The sequence below is a fragment of the Hylobates moloch genome, unplaced genomic scaffold (assembly GCF_009828535.3).
Source record: "Hylobates moloch isolate HMO894 unplaced genomic scaffold, HMol_V3 SCAFFOLD_9, whole genome shotgun sequence".
Taxonomy (NCBI): Eukaryota; Metazoa; Chordata; class Mammalia; order Primates; family Hylobatidae; genus Hylobates; species Hylobates moloch.
The window spans coordinates 83,007,176-83,023,625 of record NW_026652284.1 but is presented as its reverse complement, the minus strand read 5'-3'; the positions used below and the strand labels follow the sequence as shown (position 1 = coordinate 83,023,625).

The window sequence follows — 16,450 nt, the reverse complement described above, 5'->3', positions numbered from 1 at the left end:
CAAAGCCCACTACCTCTCTGTGGCCCTCTTCTATTTCATACAGTGAATCAAGCCAGAAACCTGGCAGTTCTCAATACTACCCTCTTCCTTATGTCTACATCCAATCAATTACCGAATCCTGCTTGCTCTTGGCATCTCTATTCCATCCTCTCCAGACCTGCCACCATTTCTTAGTTTAGCCCAGCATCATCTTTGCTGCTTGCAAAAGCCTTCTCAATGGTGACAGACCCTCACTCCTCTGGTCCATTCTCCATGCTGGGCCAGAATGAGCTTCCTATACCATCATCCCTGTTACAACCTGTCAGCAAGTCCCCCTTCTCCTTAGGATAAAAGTTCCACTTCTACATTCCTTAGCATGGCATGCAAAGGCACTTCATGTTCTGGGCTGCTTTCCTTAATAGCCTAAGTTCCTCATCCTGCCTCTCAGCTCTGTGATCCAGACAATTTCCAGAGCATCCTAAATCCCCAAGGCTCTCTCTAGTCTCCACCTCTATCCCTTTACTTCCCCAGCTTACAGATCAAATGGGAGAAGCCTTCCCTGACCCTTCCCTAGGCACCCGCAGGTACTTATCTTAGCATTTGTCAGAGTCTATAGTGACAGCTGGCTCTCCTATTTACTTCTCCCACTATACTGGAAGCTCCTTCAACACTGGAACAGTGTCATTTTTATGGTTTTTCCTCAGTGTTCAGCTAATACCTGGCATATGGTGGGGCAACAAATGGATGAATGGTGATGAGACCCACTGACTGCAAGGAGCAAAGAGAAGATGTCTCGTCGGTACAATGTGTTCTAACATTTGTAACTGACCCGAGAAATCTCTACATGTCGGCTCCCCTCTCACTTCCTTCATTATTCTGATCTAAGGAGAAACCAGTACCATCAGCAGGAAGGGTCAGCATCTATCTGAGGTACTACTTACTACTGCCCAAGGGCTTTCTTTTACTCATGCTACATTAGTCTGTTCTCACGCTGATATAAAGAACTGCCCGAGACTGGGTAATCTGTAAAGGAAAGAGGTTTAATTGACTCATAGTCCTGCATGGCTGGGAAGGCCTCATGAAACTTACAATCATGGTGGAAGGGGAAGAGGCACAGAGCACAAGCAAGAGCAGGGAAAACCGCCTTATAAAACCATCAGATCTCATGAGAACTTACTCACTATCACTAGAACAGCATGGGGGAAACTGCCCTGATGATCCAGTCGCCTCCCATCTGATCCCCCGTCGACAAGTGGGGATTATGGGGATTACAATTCAAGGTGAGATTTGGGTGGGGACAGAGCCAAGCCACATCCAAACCATATACACGCCCAAGATGACAGTTTTCCATGTCTGACGCTGCAATGACACAAGCTAAGGGAAAGGCATAGAAGGACCCACACTTCCACCTAGGCGTTTGCACATATCCTGTCTGTAACTCCAGTGGGTCTTCAGAGACAATCTACAATTACTTTCTCCAATAAAAAAAAAAAATCTTGAGTGCTTCGTATAGAACAGATACTGGATCAAAAAGATGATTATAGGCTGGGTGTGGTGGCTCATGCCTGTAATCTAAGCACTTTGGGAGGCCAAGACAGGAGAACTGCTTGAGCCTGGGAGTTCAAGACCAGCCTGGTCAACATAGTGAGACCTAAGCTCTACAAATAATAAAAAATAAAAATAAAAAAAAAGTCAGCCAAGGCTGGGTGCAGCGGCTCATGCCTGTTAATCCCAGCACTTTGGGAGGCCAAGGCAGGTGGATCACTTGAGGTCAGGAGTTCAAGACCAGCCTGGCCAACATGTGAAACCCTGTCTCTACTAAAAATACAAAAATTAGCTAGGTGTGGTGGCAGGTGCCTGTAATGCCAGCTACTCGGAGGCTGAGGCAGGAGAATCACTTGAACCCAGGAGGCGGAGGTTGCAGTGAGCTGAGATTGTGCCACTGCACTCCAGCCTGGGCAACAGAGTGAGACTCTGTCTCAAAAAAAAAAAAAAAAAAAATCAGCCAAGTGTGGTAGCACACACCTGTAGTCTCAACTACTCAGAAGGCTAGGGTGGGAGGATCATTTGAGCAGAGGAGGCTAAGGGTTCAGTGAATTGTGATCACCCCACTGCACTCCACCCTGGGTGACAGTGCAAGACCCTAGTTCAAAAGTATAGATGATTATACATGATCACCATCTCAGGACTTCAGATCTGGATGGAGCATGGGCAGGATTCAGTATCGTAAAAAATGTTTCTTGCAAAATAACTAATCCACTCCCAGCATGAAGGTGTGGACAATGTACGCTGAGAGCAAAGAAGAACCATCAATTCATCCTGGCGTTATGAAGGAAGCCTTCAACAAAGTGACAGTGGTACAAAGACCTTGAAAGCCAAGAAGGCAAAGAGGGCCTTCAGGGATGCAAATGTACATTTTTTTTTTTTTTTTTTTTTTTTTTTTTTTTTTTTTTTTTTTTTTTTTTTTTTTGAGACAGAGTCTCGCCCTGTTGCCCAGGCTGGAGTGCAGTGTCACGATCTCGGCTCACTGCAAGCTCCGCCTCCCGGGTTCACACCATTCTCCTGCCTCAGCCTCCCGAGTAGCTGGGACTACAGGCACCTGCCACTGTGCCCGGCTAATTTTTTTTGGTATTTTTTAGTAGAGACGGGGTTTCACCGTGGTCTCAATCTCCTGACCTCGTGATCCGCCTGCCTCGGCCTCCCAAAGTGCTGGGATTACAGGCGTGAGCCACCGCGCCCGGCTGCAAATGTACATTTCTTGTACATGGCCTCCCCTTGCACTTTAAAGAAAATCCCCATTTCGGCCGGGCACGGTGGCTCATGCCTGTAATCCCAGCACTTTGGGAGGCCGAGGCAGGCAGATCACGAGGTCAAGAGACTGAGACCATCCTGGCCAACATGGTGTAACCCCGTCTGTACTAAAAATACAAAAATTAGCTGGGCGTGGTGGCGCACGCCTGTAGTCCGGGCTACGCAGGAGGCTGAGGCAGGAGAATTGATTGAACCTGGGAGATGGAGGTTTCAGTGAGCCAAGATTGCGCCACTGCACTCCAGGCTGGTGAAAGAGCAAAACTCCATCTGAAGAAACAAAAAAAAAAAAAAGAAAAGAAAATCCCCATTTCAAACCATGACCTATAACTTCCTCAGTAGTCTAGCTCCTCCTGCCTTACTTTCCAACCTCATCCCCTCCCACTCTCCCTGACACCCTCTGCACCTCCAGCCACATTGCACCCCACGGGGCCAGCTCCTTCCTGCTGTAAGACAGACTTAGCTACTCCCTCTACTTAGGTGCATTTGCCCGGGATCCTCCTATCCTCTCGTGAGGTTTTCAGCTTAAACATCTCCTTGGAGCAAGCTTCTCCTATATCTCATACCAAACCAGTTGCCCAGTCACAGTCTTATCACCCTATTACAATTTGGTGCACTGCAGTCAACTTACCCACCTTCATGGTACTTTTGTGTGTGTGTGTGTGTGTGTGTGTGTGTGTGTGTGTGTGTGTGTATATATATATATATTCGACGTGTACTTATCATTGCCTCCCCTGGCCTGTCTTGTTCACTGCTACTGTCCCTGGAACAGTGCCTGGAACACATAGTAGATGCTCAACAAAGAGTTGTCAAATGGAGTGGATAAACGAACAAAGGCATGTGCAACATAGTGTTTCCTGAATGAGGATGTGGCACTGAGACATGAAAATGCACCATATGTTTGAGGAACAGCAAGCGGTTTGCTGTGGCTGTGGGCAAGGGTAAGTCTGGGTGGAAGACGAGGTGGGGAGGGTTGGGAGAGTCCTATAGTTGGAGGCGGACTGGATAGCTCAGAACTGAATGGCCTTTCATCTCCTGGCAACAGGAGCCATGGATCATTTTTAAGGAGAGAATGTTATGATTGGATCATGACTTTTAAAAAGCCATTCCAGTCACAGTGTGGACTTGGGCAGTGGAAAATAAGCGGGAGTGTGGGTGGAGGTTGGGTGGGGGGATCGCAGATTGTTTAATCCGAGCAAGACTTGATGACAGACTGATCTAGTGCAACATTTGGAGAGTAGAAATGGAAAGTGAGAACAGAGACATTTCTGAGGCAAAACTGCTGGGTCCTGGGGACCAATCAGATCCAGGGCTTTGAGAGAGAAGGTGAAGGCTGGAAGGAGACAAGGCATGCATCCGGGAAGGAGTAGAAACAGCAATTCTAGTTTTGGATATGTTGACTCTGAGGAGCCCGGGAAACATCTTTCTCTGAATCTCTAGGAATTGTGCCACCACCACACTGTTCCTCCTACCCCTTTTCTCTTTTCTTTCCTGTTTTGAATCACTCTCACAAGTCAAGACCGCTCCCTGCTTCTCAGCCCGCTGGGGAACCAGGCCAGCAGGCCCCACATTCCTGAGGAAGGGACAGGGTTCTGGCCTGGAGGGTCTGGCAGAAGCCACCCCAGGGCAGAGCCCGACAGGAAGGAAGGTAGGCCTGCCGGAGGGGCATACAGGAGCTTCCTCTCCTGCCACAGTGTCCAGGGCCAGCTGCTCCAGCCCTCAGGCTGGGTCAACAGGATGGGACAGCCCAGGCGGAAGGAAGCCTGTGGTGAGGGACACCCCGCAGACAGAAGCAGGGACATGGGGTGGGGAGAGGCAGGAAGAGCTGCCGGGCTGCTGAGCTGGCGCCTCTCCAGCAGACTCAGGAGGGGCGGTGACAGGAGGCCATTCCGTCCTCATCCCCGCAGCCCTGGGCCTCTCTGGTCCTGGCCAACAGTATTATTATCATTATTATTGCTGTTGTTCGCTAGCCTGGGCCTTAGATATATTAGAAAAAAACCATCGGAAGATACGCATAGCATTGGCAGTTTCTAAAACAATTAATTCCCTTCCTACGTTCATTCTGTGATTATTGGGATAGAAATGCTATTTGCATTACCAGCCTTTCATTCAGTTATAGAGACGTGAGTGCTCACAGAAGAGACTGTGATTTTTGCCTTAAATTCAGCCTGTCCAAATCGGATAAGATCTCTGATTTGCTTTAAGCCCCGTTATCACTGCCTTCCTCTCCAACAACAGCTGCTGTGATCGCGCACAAACGGCCAAACGGGGGCAAATCCGTGCCAAAGCAGGGGCATGGGCTTTCCTGATCAGGAGGCCCAGCCCCAGCCCCCGGGCGCAAAACACGGGCGGCTTCCTTTCAGAAACCCAGCCTGCCTCCCACCAGCTGGAGTGGGTGGGTGGGGCGGTAGTGGTGCCAGTTTCAGGGGACGGCCGGCAAACCCACCTCCAGGCGTGCTCCAGCGGGAGCCTGGAGACCCTAGGAGAACCCTCCCCACAAGCGGCTTCCAAGCAGGACGCTTCCAGAGGTCTTGGTCCAGGGGTGGGGGTGAGGTGGGGTCTACCTTTGAAACAGCTACAATTTAAACTTCAGCTACACCGAGCTCAAACTCGATTCCGCAGCCGAGTATCGGCGACAGAGAAGGATAAAAACTCGGGTCTACGGCTCCCCACCACGCCCCTGGTCCGGTCCTCGGGGCTTCCAGGAGTCCTCACGCCATCCTCTGGGTTGCCCAAGAGGAAGGATGGGCGGGGCGGGCAGGCGCTGCGGGCGCTGCAGATGGGGAGGGCGAGCCCGCGACACGGCGTGAGCGGGGGAGGGGCGCGCCAGCAGGTGTCGGCTCCGTGACAGGGTCCCCCATCCCGCGCCCCACTGCTCCCCGAGGCTTAGCGAGGCAAAACCCAGCAAATGCTTCAGAAATGCAGCTCAGTCGGTCACCGGGTTCTGCTTCCTCATCAGACGCTCAAGAGGATGGCGCTTCCAATGCAAATCTCTTGGCTCCGGACCCTTGGCTGGCAGCCGCCGCGTCCCCCGCCTGCCTGGCGTCCCGCCCACTCCGTGGCGGGCTGAGACGAGGCCCGGCGCGGAGGGGACGGGGCGGAGCGGGCATCCCTCCCCACCCCCCACGTGGGGCCGGCCCTCCGCAGTGCCGGGGCGCGCTGCCGTCGCCGCGCCTCCCCGGCCGCGGCACCGCCTCTCTAGGCAGGGGCGGGGGACGAGGGGCAAGGAGTAGGCGAGGAGTGGGCAAGGGGTGGGCGAGGGGCGGGGGGCGTCACTCAATCAGGTGGCCTCTGGAGTTCCCTGGGGCAGGGCCGAGGGAACACGCTGCCGGGGATTGTGTACACGCTCCACTGACACCAGCTTCACGCTGCCGGGCAGTCGCTGATCACGCGTGGCCCCGCGAGCCCATTGGCCGGCGCCTCACACACCTTTGCCGTTGATTGGCCGGCCTCAGGCTCCGCCCCCACCCCCGCCCGCGGCGCGGGGCAGGCTGAGCGGCTACCTGAATGGGGAGGGGGCAGACGGCGCTGAGCGCGGTGGCGGCGGGAGCGTCGTCGAGTGTCTCCGGGCGCCCGTCTGTGGCCAAGCAGTCAGCAGCCTAGCAGCCAGTCAGCTTGCCGCCGGCGGCCAAGCAGCCAACCATGCTCAACTTCGGTGCCTCTCTCCAGCAGACTGCGGTAAGTCATTTGGGGATGCCCCTGTGCTTCCTCGCCTGGTCTTGTCTGGGGGGCCAAAGGGGGCGCGAACCCCGAGCCCCTGACATCAGCCATGCCTGAAAATCGGGGCTGCAGCGGAGTCGTGGGGAAGGAAAGGGCTTCCTGCCTGCAGACTATGGGGATTAGTGAGGGCGTGTGTGTTGGGGAGGGGGTCGAACCAGGGGGCTGGGATCTTGAGACGGGGACAGGGGTCTTGCTCTAGATGTACTGAGGAGGGGAAGGGACAACTCCGCATGGAGACCCGAGAGGGCTGGTGAGGAGGAGGATGACGAGCGGGGGAGGAGTGGGGAGGGGGCCGTTGCCCTACAGCGAGGTTGGGGTACGGTGTGGAAGGGGAGTCGCGGGAGGGACAAGGGGGCTACCCTCACCTGGCACCGAGGAGAGATGCCCGGTCTGGCTCAGGAACGCGAGCCAGGGTAGGAAGGGGCTGCTCGCAAGCACTCGGGAGGCGGGGTGTCCACAGGAGAGGCGAGTGGGCTACCCGTCCTGGGGGTCTGAACCCACGCTTGGAAGACGGGGGCTGCTCAGCAGATAGCTCGGGGCTGGGGGAAGGGGCGCCTGTCGTCGGCGCGGGGGGATGACACGAGGGTCCGCCAACCGCCCTGGGGGACGAGTTGCTCCCCCAGACGTCTGGAGGGGGACTCTTACCCCAGGGGCAGGTGGCCGCCTTCTGACGACTCCTTGGAAGAGGCGGGAGGGTGGGAAGCGGGACCCAGCAGCTGGGGCGGGAAGGTGGGCGGGGGGAGCTGGGCCGCGAGACGCGGGGGCCGCGCGTCTGGAGCCGGGGCCTGTGGGGGCTGCACGTCTGGGAACCCGTGGAGACGCGCGGCGGGAGGGGCCTGGAGCTGCCGGAAGCCACGGGGAGGGGGCGCTGCGTCTGCAGGGAGAGACGGGGTGGTCTGAGGTCCCGTGGGCCGCGTGGGCGGGAAGTGCCGAGGGCTCGGCCGGGTTCCCGGGGGCTGCCGGCGGGAGGAGGGCGGCGGCCGGGTTTCCGCGGGGACCTGGCTCCTCCTCCCGCATCTGAGGCGGAGGCCGGGGGTGGGCCGGGAGCGGGTGCGCCCGGGGAGCTTCTCGTCCCCGAGTGACCCAGCCCCGGCCTCCGCCAGGGGCGGGAGCGAGGCCCGGCTCCGCTGTCGGTTCCTAAGGGAACGGCGGCTCGCGGGGAGCTGGAAGGGGCGGGCGCCTCCCGGAGCCTGGCGCCCGCAGCCCCGCCCCTCTCCGCGGGCCCGGCGCGCACGGCCGGGCGGTTGGCGGCGGCGCCCGCGGCCCCTCCCCCGGGTCGGGCGCGGGCGGGGGCCCGCAGGCTCAGGAAGTAGGGGAAAGGTGACGGCGCGGCAATTCCCAGTTCACGTTTCCTGCGCCTCTTGGAGCAGCCGCTGATCACGCTTTGTTCACATGCCTCGCCCCCTCCTCGCCCACGCCCCCGCCGCGGGCCGCACAGCCAATCCGGGCTCGGGCCGCCGAGCCGGCCGGCCAATGGCGGGGGCAGCGGCGCGGGGACGTGCGAGTGGCGAGGAATGTTCCCAGTGACTCACCCGCGAGCCCCATTGAGGTTAGGGCGGCCCCATCCGTCGGTCCCCGCCACTTCCCTGCCGCCTGCCTTTCTTTTTTCCTTTCTTTGCATTGGCGTCTTGGGGCTGTTACACACACGCGCGCTGTCCATTGCAGCTTACATAAAGGCGGGCGCGATTATGCAATTGCATTGTTAGCGATATTTCAAGAGCAATGGCTCGTTTTCTTAGAATTTCAACACGAAGGCATCATGCATTTTTGAAAAACTAGTATTGAGAATAATACCTTGCAACGTAAAGAAGGTTTTTTGGTATTTTTACACAATCTCTACTTTGACCAAACGAGTCTGGACAGTTTTTTTTAATGGAAAATAGGAGAAATGGTGAGTAGTACCATTTTTTTTAGCGTAGTTCAAAGAACTTTACTATAAAACATTAGGTATGAGTTCTACAAATAAGTGCAAAACGTGTGCTGTTATTTTGTCATCAAGCAGTTCTTTAAGGAATTAAAATAGATTCTACTTTGATTATGCTGACGTTTTAAAGTCGGTTTTTGCAAATTCCAAGTAGAATATTAAATTTTTTGATTATCCAGTTTTTAGTAATATTGCATTAGCTATGTTGTAGTTATGTATGGCAAACCATTGTGTCAAATAGATTCAGTAAATGGGAGTACAAATATGAAGAGATTGAAAGTTAATCAAAATAAACATTAGAATTTTTTTCTAAGTATTTCACTTGATTTTTCTTTACCATAATCAAATAATTTTAGATCTTAAATAATACAATTTTAACTTGAAAGATACCCTGAGGATCCCTTATCTTTTGATTTTTATCCCAAAGTGCAAACTGACTTTCCAAAGATCAGACCCATAACAACAGGCCAGAGCTCTACTACATTTTGTCTTTATTAGAAGGTTTTGGCTATTTTTATTTTCTATCAGCAATTTGTACCTCAAAAGACCTCATACCGTACCTGTAATATTTAAAAAGATCAATTTTTCGCAGCACTCTCCCTTAGTTATTTTGTCCGACTCCAGTTGCAGGTAGCTACTCTGGAAAGTCTATATAAAACAGTTTTTTTCTTCTTAGCCAAATACTTTTTTTGGATCACAAATGCATTGATAATTTTCATCTTAGTCCCCTTAATGGTAATAGGTGTGCCTCTTTCCCATGAACGGATATCGCTATATCAGTGTTAAAGTCTAAATGTTAAGAGAAACAATGAGGAAGATTTTATTGCCACTATTGTGAGGTTTGGGTTACCTACCTAACAAGTGTAGCTGAACTTCTTTAGTATCATAGTAAGTGTGAGAGGAAAATTATTTCTGATTTTAATTTGGAAAGGTGTGTGAGTTGTAAAAAAAAATAATAGTAATATTTACTTATTTTTCTGTGTGTCATTTGGATGACAAAAAATATGCTTATAAGCGTTCCTCTTTTGTTTTTATAGGAGGAAAGAATGGAAATGATTTCTGAAAGGCCAAAAGAGAGTATGCATTCCTGGAACAAAACTGCAGAAAAAAGTGATTTTGAAGCTGTAGAAGCACTTATGTCAATGAGCTGCAGTTGGAAGTCTGATTTTAAGAAATACGTTGAAAACAGACCTGTTACACCAGTATCTGATTTGTCAGAGGAAGAGAATCTGCTTCCGGGAACACCTGATTTTCATACAATCCCAGCATTCGTAAGTATTACTGTTTTTAAGATAGATGTAAATTATATAATTTCTTAAAATTTACATAATAAACTAGATTTCTCATGCTTATATATTTCTCTTTGCTTTAGTGTTTGACTCCACCTTACAGTCCTTCTGACTTTGAACCCTCTCAAGTGTCAAATCTGATGGCACCAGCGCCATCTACTGTACACTTCAAGTCACTCTCAGATACTGCCAAACCTCACATTGCTGCACCTTTCAAAGAGGAAGAAAAGAGCCTAGTATCTGCCCCCAAACTCCCCAAAGCTCAGGCAACAAGTGTGATTCGTCATACAGCTGATGCCCAGCTATGTAACCACCAGTCCTGCCCAGTGAAAGCAGCCAGCATCCTCAACTATCAGGACAATTCTTTTAGAAGAAGAACCCACCTAAATGTTGAGGCTGCAAGAAAGAACATACCATGTGCCGCTGTGTCACCAAACAGATCCAAATGTGAGAGAAACACAGTGGCAGATGTTGATGAGAAAGCAAGTGCTGCACTTTATGACTTTTCCGTGCCTTCCTCAGAGACGGTCATCTGCAGGTCTCAGCCAGCGCCTGTGTCCCCACAACAGAAGTCAGTGTTGGTCTCTCCACCTGCAGTATCTCCAGGGGGAGTGCCACCTATGCCGGTCATCTGCCAGATGGTTCCCCTTCCTGCCAACAACCCTGTCGTGACAACAGTCGTTCCCAGCACTCCTCCCAGCCAGCCATCAGCCGTTTGCCCCCCTGTTGTGTTCATGGGCACACAAGTCCCCAAAGGCGCTGTCATGTTTGTGGTACCCCAGCCTGTTGTGCAGAGTTCAAAGCCTCCAGTGGTGAGCCCGAATGGCACCAGACTCTCTCCCATTGCCCCTGCTCCTGGGTTTTCCCCTTCAGCAGCAAAAGTCACTCCTCAGATTGATTCATCAAGGATAAGGAGTCACATCTGTAGCCACCCAGGATGTGGCAAGACATACTTTAAAAGTTCCCATCTGAAGGCCCACACGAGGACACACACAGGTACCAGCCACTTCTTACTTATGTCTTTAGTGTTTAAATGAAGAGGTTTTGGCTGTGATCACACATTTAAACCCAGGATGATAAGGAAGAACTTGCCTTAGCTAGTTTAGAGGATGGTATTTACCAGTGCAAGGTCCTCCAAAAGACTTAATTGGAGGCCGCTCACGAGTGCCGTAATCCTTGCACTTTAGGAGACCAAGGTGGGAGGATTGTTTGAGCATAGGAGTTCAAAACCAGCCTGTGTGACATACTGAGACCTCATCTCTACAAATAATTTAAAAATAAATAAGTATGTAAACACTTTATTGATGTGCTTTTGTTTCAGTCTCTCAAATGATGATTCTGTAGATGTCTGAGTAGTTACTTTAATAAGGCATCTTTAAAGTCTTTGAATCACAGTTGAAGTCAGGAAGTCTTTTCATTTTTGGCTTTTTTTAAGGGATGAGGTCTTGCTCTGTTGCCCAAACTGGTCTCAAACTTCTGGGCTCAAGCTATCCTCCTGCCCCAGCCTTCTGAGTAGTTGGGACTACAGGTGCATACTACCCCACCTGGCTGCCTTATTTCATGAGGGGAAGAGGTTTGTAAATGTGATCGAGTGACAGGTTGAAATTGGAGCAATACATATCTCATATTCATTTGACAGTTTGATTTATTAGCTTTTATTATTTAAAATGTATCTTCTCATATACTTTTAGATAGAATTGAACATATAATTTACAGCAATCTTATGCATAACAATGATTTGTATGTCTTTGTTTTAGGAGAAAAGCCTTTCAGCTGTAGCTGGAAAGGTTGTGAAAGGAGGTTTGCCCGTTCTGATGAACTGTCCAGACACAGGCGAACCCACACGGGTGAGAAGAAATTTGCGTGCCCCATGTGTGACCGGCGGTTCATGAGGAGTGACCATTTGACCAAGCATGCCCGGCGCCATCTGTCAGCCAAGAAGCTACCAAACTGGCAGATGGAAGTGAGCAAGTTAAATGACATTGCTCTACCTCCAACCCCTGCTCCCACACAGTGACAGACCGGAAAGTGAAGAGTCAGAACTAACTTTGGTCTCAGCGGGAGCCAGTGGTGATGTAAAAATGCTTCCACTGCAAGTCTGTGGCCCCACAACGTGGGCTTAAAGCAGAAGCTCCACAGCCTGGCGCGAAGGCCCCGCCTGGGTTAGGTGACTAAAAGGGCTTCGGCCACAGGCAGGTCACAGAAAGGCAGGTTTCATTTCTTATCACATAAGAGAGATGAGAAAGCTTTTATTCCTTTGAATATTTTTTGAAGGTTTCAGATGAGGTCAACACAGGTAGCACAGATTTTGAATCTGTGTGCATATTTGTTACTTTACTTTTGCTGTTTATACTTGAGACCAACTTTTCAATGTGATTCTTCTAAAGCACTGGTTTCAAGAATATGGAGGCTGGAAGGAAATAAACATTACGGTACAGACATGGAGATGTAAAATCAGTTTGTATTATTACAAATATTGTCATCTTTTTCTAGAGTTATCTTCTTTATTACTCCTAGTCTTTCCAGTCAACATTGTGGATGTAGTGATTAAATATATCTAGAACTATCATTTTTACACTATTGTGAATATTTGGAATTGAACGACTGTATATTGCTAAGAGGGCCCAAAGAATTGGAATCCTCCTTAATTTAATTGCTTTGAAGCATAGCTACAATTTGTTTTTGCATTTTTGTTTTGAAGGTTTAACAAATGACTGTATCTAGGCATTTCATTATGCTTTGAACTTTAGTTTGCCTGCAGTTTCTTGTGTAGATTTGAAAATTGTATACCAACGTGTTTTCTGTAGACTCTAAGATATACTGCACTTTGTTTAGAAAAAAAATCTGAAGATGAAATATATATTGTAAAGAAGGGATATTAAGAATCTTAGATAACTTCTTGAAAAAGATGGCGTATGTCATCAGTAAAGTACCTTTATGTTATGAGGATATAATGTGTGCTTTATTGAATTAGAAAATTAGTGACCATTATTCACAGGTGGACAAATGTTGTCCTGTTAATTTATAGGAGTTTTTTGGGGATGTGGAGGTAGTTGGGTAGAAAAATTATTAGAACATTCACTTTTGTTAACAGTATTTCTCTTTTATTCTGTTATATAGTGGATGATATACACAGTGGCAAAACAAGTAAATTGCTTCAAATATATAGTGAAAAACATCACTATATCTTCCCATTTAACATTGTTTTTGTATATTGGGTGTAGATTTCTGACATCAAAACTTGGACCCTTGGAAAACAAAAGTTTTAATTAAAAAAAATCCTTGTGACTTACAATTTGCACAATATTTCTTTTGTTGTACTTTATATCTTGTTTACAATAAAGAATTTCCTTTGGTATATAGAATGGCCATTGCATTTCTTTAAAACCATTCTCAACTCTCACCTTGACATTGATCATTTATATTATCCAAGGACTTAGTGTCTGAATTTCTCTAAGGGTCTCATTCAAATTAAGAACTGTAGGAGTATGTCTTTAACATGAATCCATTAAGAGAGTGTACAAAGTGAGGCCAAATATCTATTTGGTGAGGTAATATGTGAACCAGCCAGTTCTAAGAAAACACATTTAATTTTTAAACATTGTTTTTTATTTTTCAAGACGCAGTTTCACTCTGTCGCCCAGGCTGGAGTGCAGTGGCATGATCTCAGCTCACTACAACCTCTGCCTCCCAGATTCAAGTGATTCTCCTACCTCAGCCTCCAGAGTAGCTGGGATTACAGGTGTGTGCCACCACGCCCGGCTAATTTTTATATTAGTAGAGATGGGGTTTCGCCATGTTGGCCAGGCTGGTCTCAAACTCCTGACCTCAAGTGATCCGCCCATCTTGGCCTCCCAAAGTGCTAATTTTTAAACATTCTTGAATATTTTGATGATTTGGGGTTGAAATATAGCCCCAGCTCTCAACAAAATCTTGTTAAGTAGTATTCAAGTTAAAGGGAACACCACAGTGAATAATTACAAGCAATGAAACTGCTGTGGCAAATGAAAAGGCTGACTTAATAGCGAGTAAATTGCTTACCTCTAGAAGTTAGACAATTAAGTGATACCTTAAATGCGATAAACATATTGGTACTTAAGCCTCATGAAAAGTAATCCACCTCTGAAGAGAAACACTTGTTAGTCGCTCATCAGTAGAAAGAACTAAGGGCTGTAAATGCTACTTGGTGTATAGAGTATAATTTTGTAGATTACTATTTTAGCTTGCACTGAAATCCCCTTGTGGTCAGGAGAACATCTTCCACAATGCCCAACTTAACCAGTGACCTAGAGTCTGCCTCATTGTTGAACAAACACCATGGTAAGGGACCGTGTACTCACTTGGCAGCAGTTGTAGGACAAGTGTATCGGGACATCTGTACACCTCTTGCTACTTTTCTTGGAAACTTAATACCACATGAGTATGACACGCTGCTGGAGAGAGGCTTTGCCATTCTGGCCTCTGGTGTAGCTTTGGTGTTGGGCACCTGGACCATCCTCTTCCTTTAGAGCTTTTCATGGTGGCAGGTCTCCAGAAGTGGGAATGGAGGAAGATGACTGAAATATTCTCTGCCTCCCCCAATGCCCAGTCCCTTGTAATGATGTGGCCCATGAAACTATGCCACCCTTCGGCTGTATTCTTTGCAGTCCTAGTTGGTATCTGAGATCTTTCCTTAGGAATCTTGTAACTAGAGTTAGTGTTTTTGAGTTGAATGTTGAAGCAGGATCTAATTTTTTTTTTTTTTTTTTTTTTTTTTTTTTTTTAGGCAGAGTCTCGCTCTGTTGCCCAGGCTGATGTGCAGTGGCATGATCTCAGCTCTCTGTAAACTCTGCCTGCTGGGTTCAAGTGATTCTCCTGCCTCAGCCTTCCCGAGTAGCTGGGATTACAGGCGCCCAAAACTAATAAGTTAAACCTGGTACAATACTATTAAGTTTTCATAAGGATACTAAAATGAAGAAAAGTTGAAGCAGAAACACCTTTTTACTAGCTTAATTTTTTACTAGCTTTTCTACTTTTTCCTGTTACAGGACCTAATGCAGGATCTCAAATTGCATTTAGTTGTCATGTCTCTGTAGCCTCCTCCAATCTGTAGTAGTTCCTCAGTCCTGTCATTTGAACATTACTTGTCAGTTATTTTGCAGAATGTCCCTTAATGTGGGTTTGTCTGATGTTTATTAATGATTAGATTGAGGCTATGGGGTATGTGGGAAAGATGCCCCAGAGTGATAATGCCCTTCTCAGCACATCTTACGCACAAACACATGGTGTCCATATGCATTACTGGTGATGCTAACCTCACTCACTTTGGCTAGGGTGATAATCTGTTGGAATTTTCCACTGTAAATTTACCATTTTTCTCTTTATAATTATTAAATATGTAGAGGGACATACTTTAAGATTATGCAAATAACCTGTTTCTGCTTACATGTTTCCCCGTTTATTTTAGTATCCTTATGGAAATGTTGCCTGGGGCAATTATTACTGTGATATGCTAATTCCCTCATTATTTATTAAGTTGGAATTCCGTAAGAGTTGTTTCTTCTCCATTTATTCAGTTTTTTTAAATGTCAGCATGGACTTGAATATTTATCTCATTCTTTGAGTTCTAACACTATACTTAATTATTCTGTGACTCAGTTGTTCCATCTTTGGCCCTTGTTAGCTCTTTCAGTATTCAACCATTTTTAATAAATGAAGATGAAAATTTTATATGGTTCAACCTATCATTTCTCACTGGAACGAGAGCTGTTTGGTATTAGTAACTACTTTTTTAAAGTGTTTTCTACCTGCATTGCTGCCATCCTGTCTAATCCAGCATCTCTCACTCAAGCCAGTGCAGCCACCCCTAACTGGCCTCCCTGCCTCTGTCCTGTCTTCTTACTATCCAGTCTCCTCACAACAGAGTCTTTTGAAAATGCAAACCTGATAATGTCACTTTTCTGTTTAAAACACTTCAGAAATCTCCCAATGCTCTCAGAGTCAAGTCTAGGTTTTATAACATGGTCTAGAACAGTGCTGTCTAATAGATATATAATGTGAGCCATATGTAATTTGAAATTTTCTAGTAGCCACATCAAAAAAGTAAAAAAAAAAAAGTTTATATTTAAATTTAGAATTTGTATTTAAAAAACATTTAATGTTCGTGGTAATCTTTGACATCTAGTCTAGTCTCAGTAGGGACTAGCCTCATTCCAAGTGCTCTGTAGCCACAGGTGGCTGGTGGCTGCTGCAGTGGACTGAGCAGGTCTAGAAGACCGTGCACCTTTAGGCTTCTACCAACCTCCCACCACACCACTTTCTATCTTGTACTCTACATTGTGTCCAAGCTCCGAGCCTTCCTATGTGCTATGTCTTCTGCTGGGAATGTTTTCCCTGCCCCCCAACCCTTTCCCGCCCTCCCCCGCAAGACCTAGTCTCACTGTTGCCCAGCCTGGAGTGCAATGGTGTGATCTCGGCTCACTGCAACCTCTGCATCCCAGGTTCAAGGGATTCTCCTGCCTCAGCCTCCCGAGTAGCTGGGATTACAGGTGCCCACCACCACACCTGGCTTATTTTTGTATTTTTAGTAGAGATGGGGTTTCATCATGTTGGCCAGGCTCGTCTTGAACTCCTGACCTTAAGCGATCCACCCACCTTGGCCTCCCAAAGTGTTGGGATTACAGGCATGAGCCACGCACCCGGCCTTCCCTGCCCTTTTACCTTGACATTTCCACTGTCATAATAATCATTA

General features: G+C 48.1%; 1 protein-coding gene and 1 long non-coding RNA gene across 6 annotated transcripts in view; one reads left to right on the top strand and one right to left on the bottom strand.

Annotated features, from left to right (window-relative positions):
- LOC116813489 (uncharacterized) overlaps positions 1-7,522 on the bottom strand; it is a 43,236-nt gene extending 35,714 nt beyond the window's left edge. For 2 of the 4 annotated variants that reach the window (XR_009214924.1, XR_009214921.1), the window contains exon 1: positions 6,291-6,410. This is a non-coding gene — a long non-coding RNA (uncharacterized LOC116813489). Of the gene's footprint in view, positions 1-5,233; positions 5,780-6,290; positions 6,411-6,872 lie in introns of those variants that run through there. The other 2 variants (XR_009214923.1, XR_009214922.1) reach the window with 2 other exon arrangements.
- On the top strand, positions 6,333-13,085 carry KLF10 (KLF transcription factor 10). 2 transcript variants are annotated; one of them, XM_032760163.2, is made up of 4 exons: positions 6,333-6,465; positions 9,469-9,702; positions 9,804-10,716; positions 11,478-13,085. In XM_032760163.2, exons 1-4 carry the CDS (start codon positions 6,430-6,432, stop codon positions 11,735-11,737), a joined length of 1,443 nt encoding a protein of 480 aa, XP_032616054.1. In that variant the 5' UTR covers positions 6,333-6,429; the 3' UTR covers positions 11,738-13,085. The 2 variants fall into 2 exon arrangements, with proteins under 2 accessions (XP_032616054.1, XP_058300358.1); XM_058444375.1 differs by lacking the exon at positions 6,333-6,465 and adding an exon at positions 8,126-8,398.
- The last annotated feature ends 3,365 nt before the right edge of the window (positions 13,086-16,450 follow it).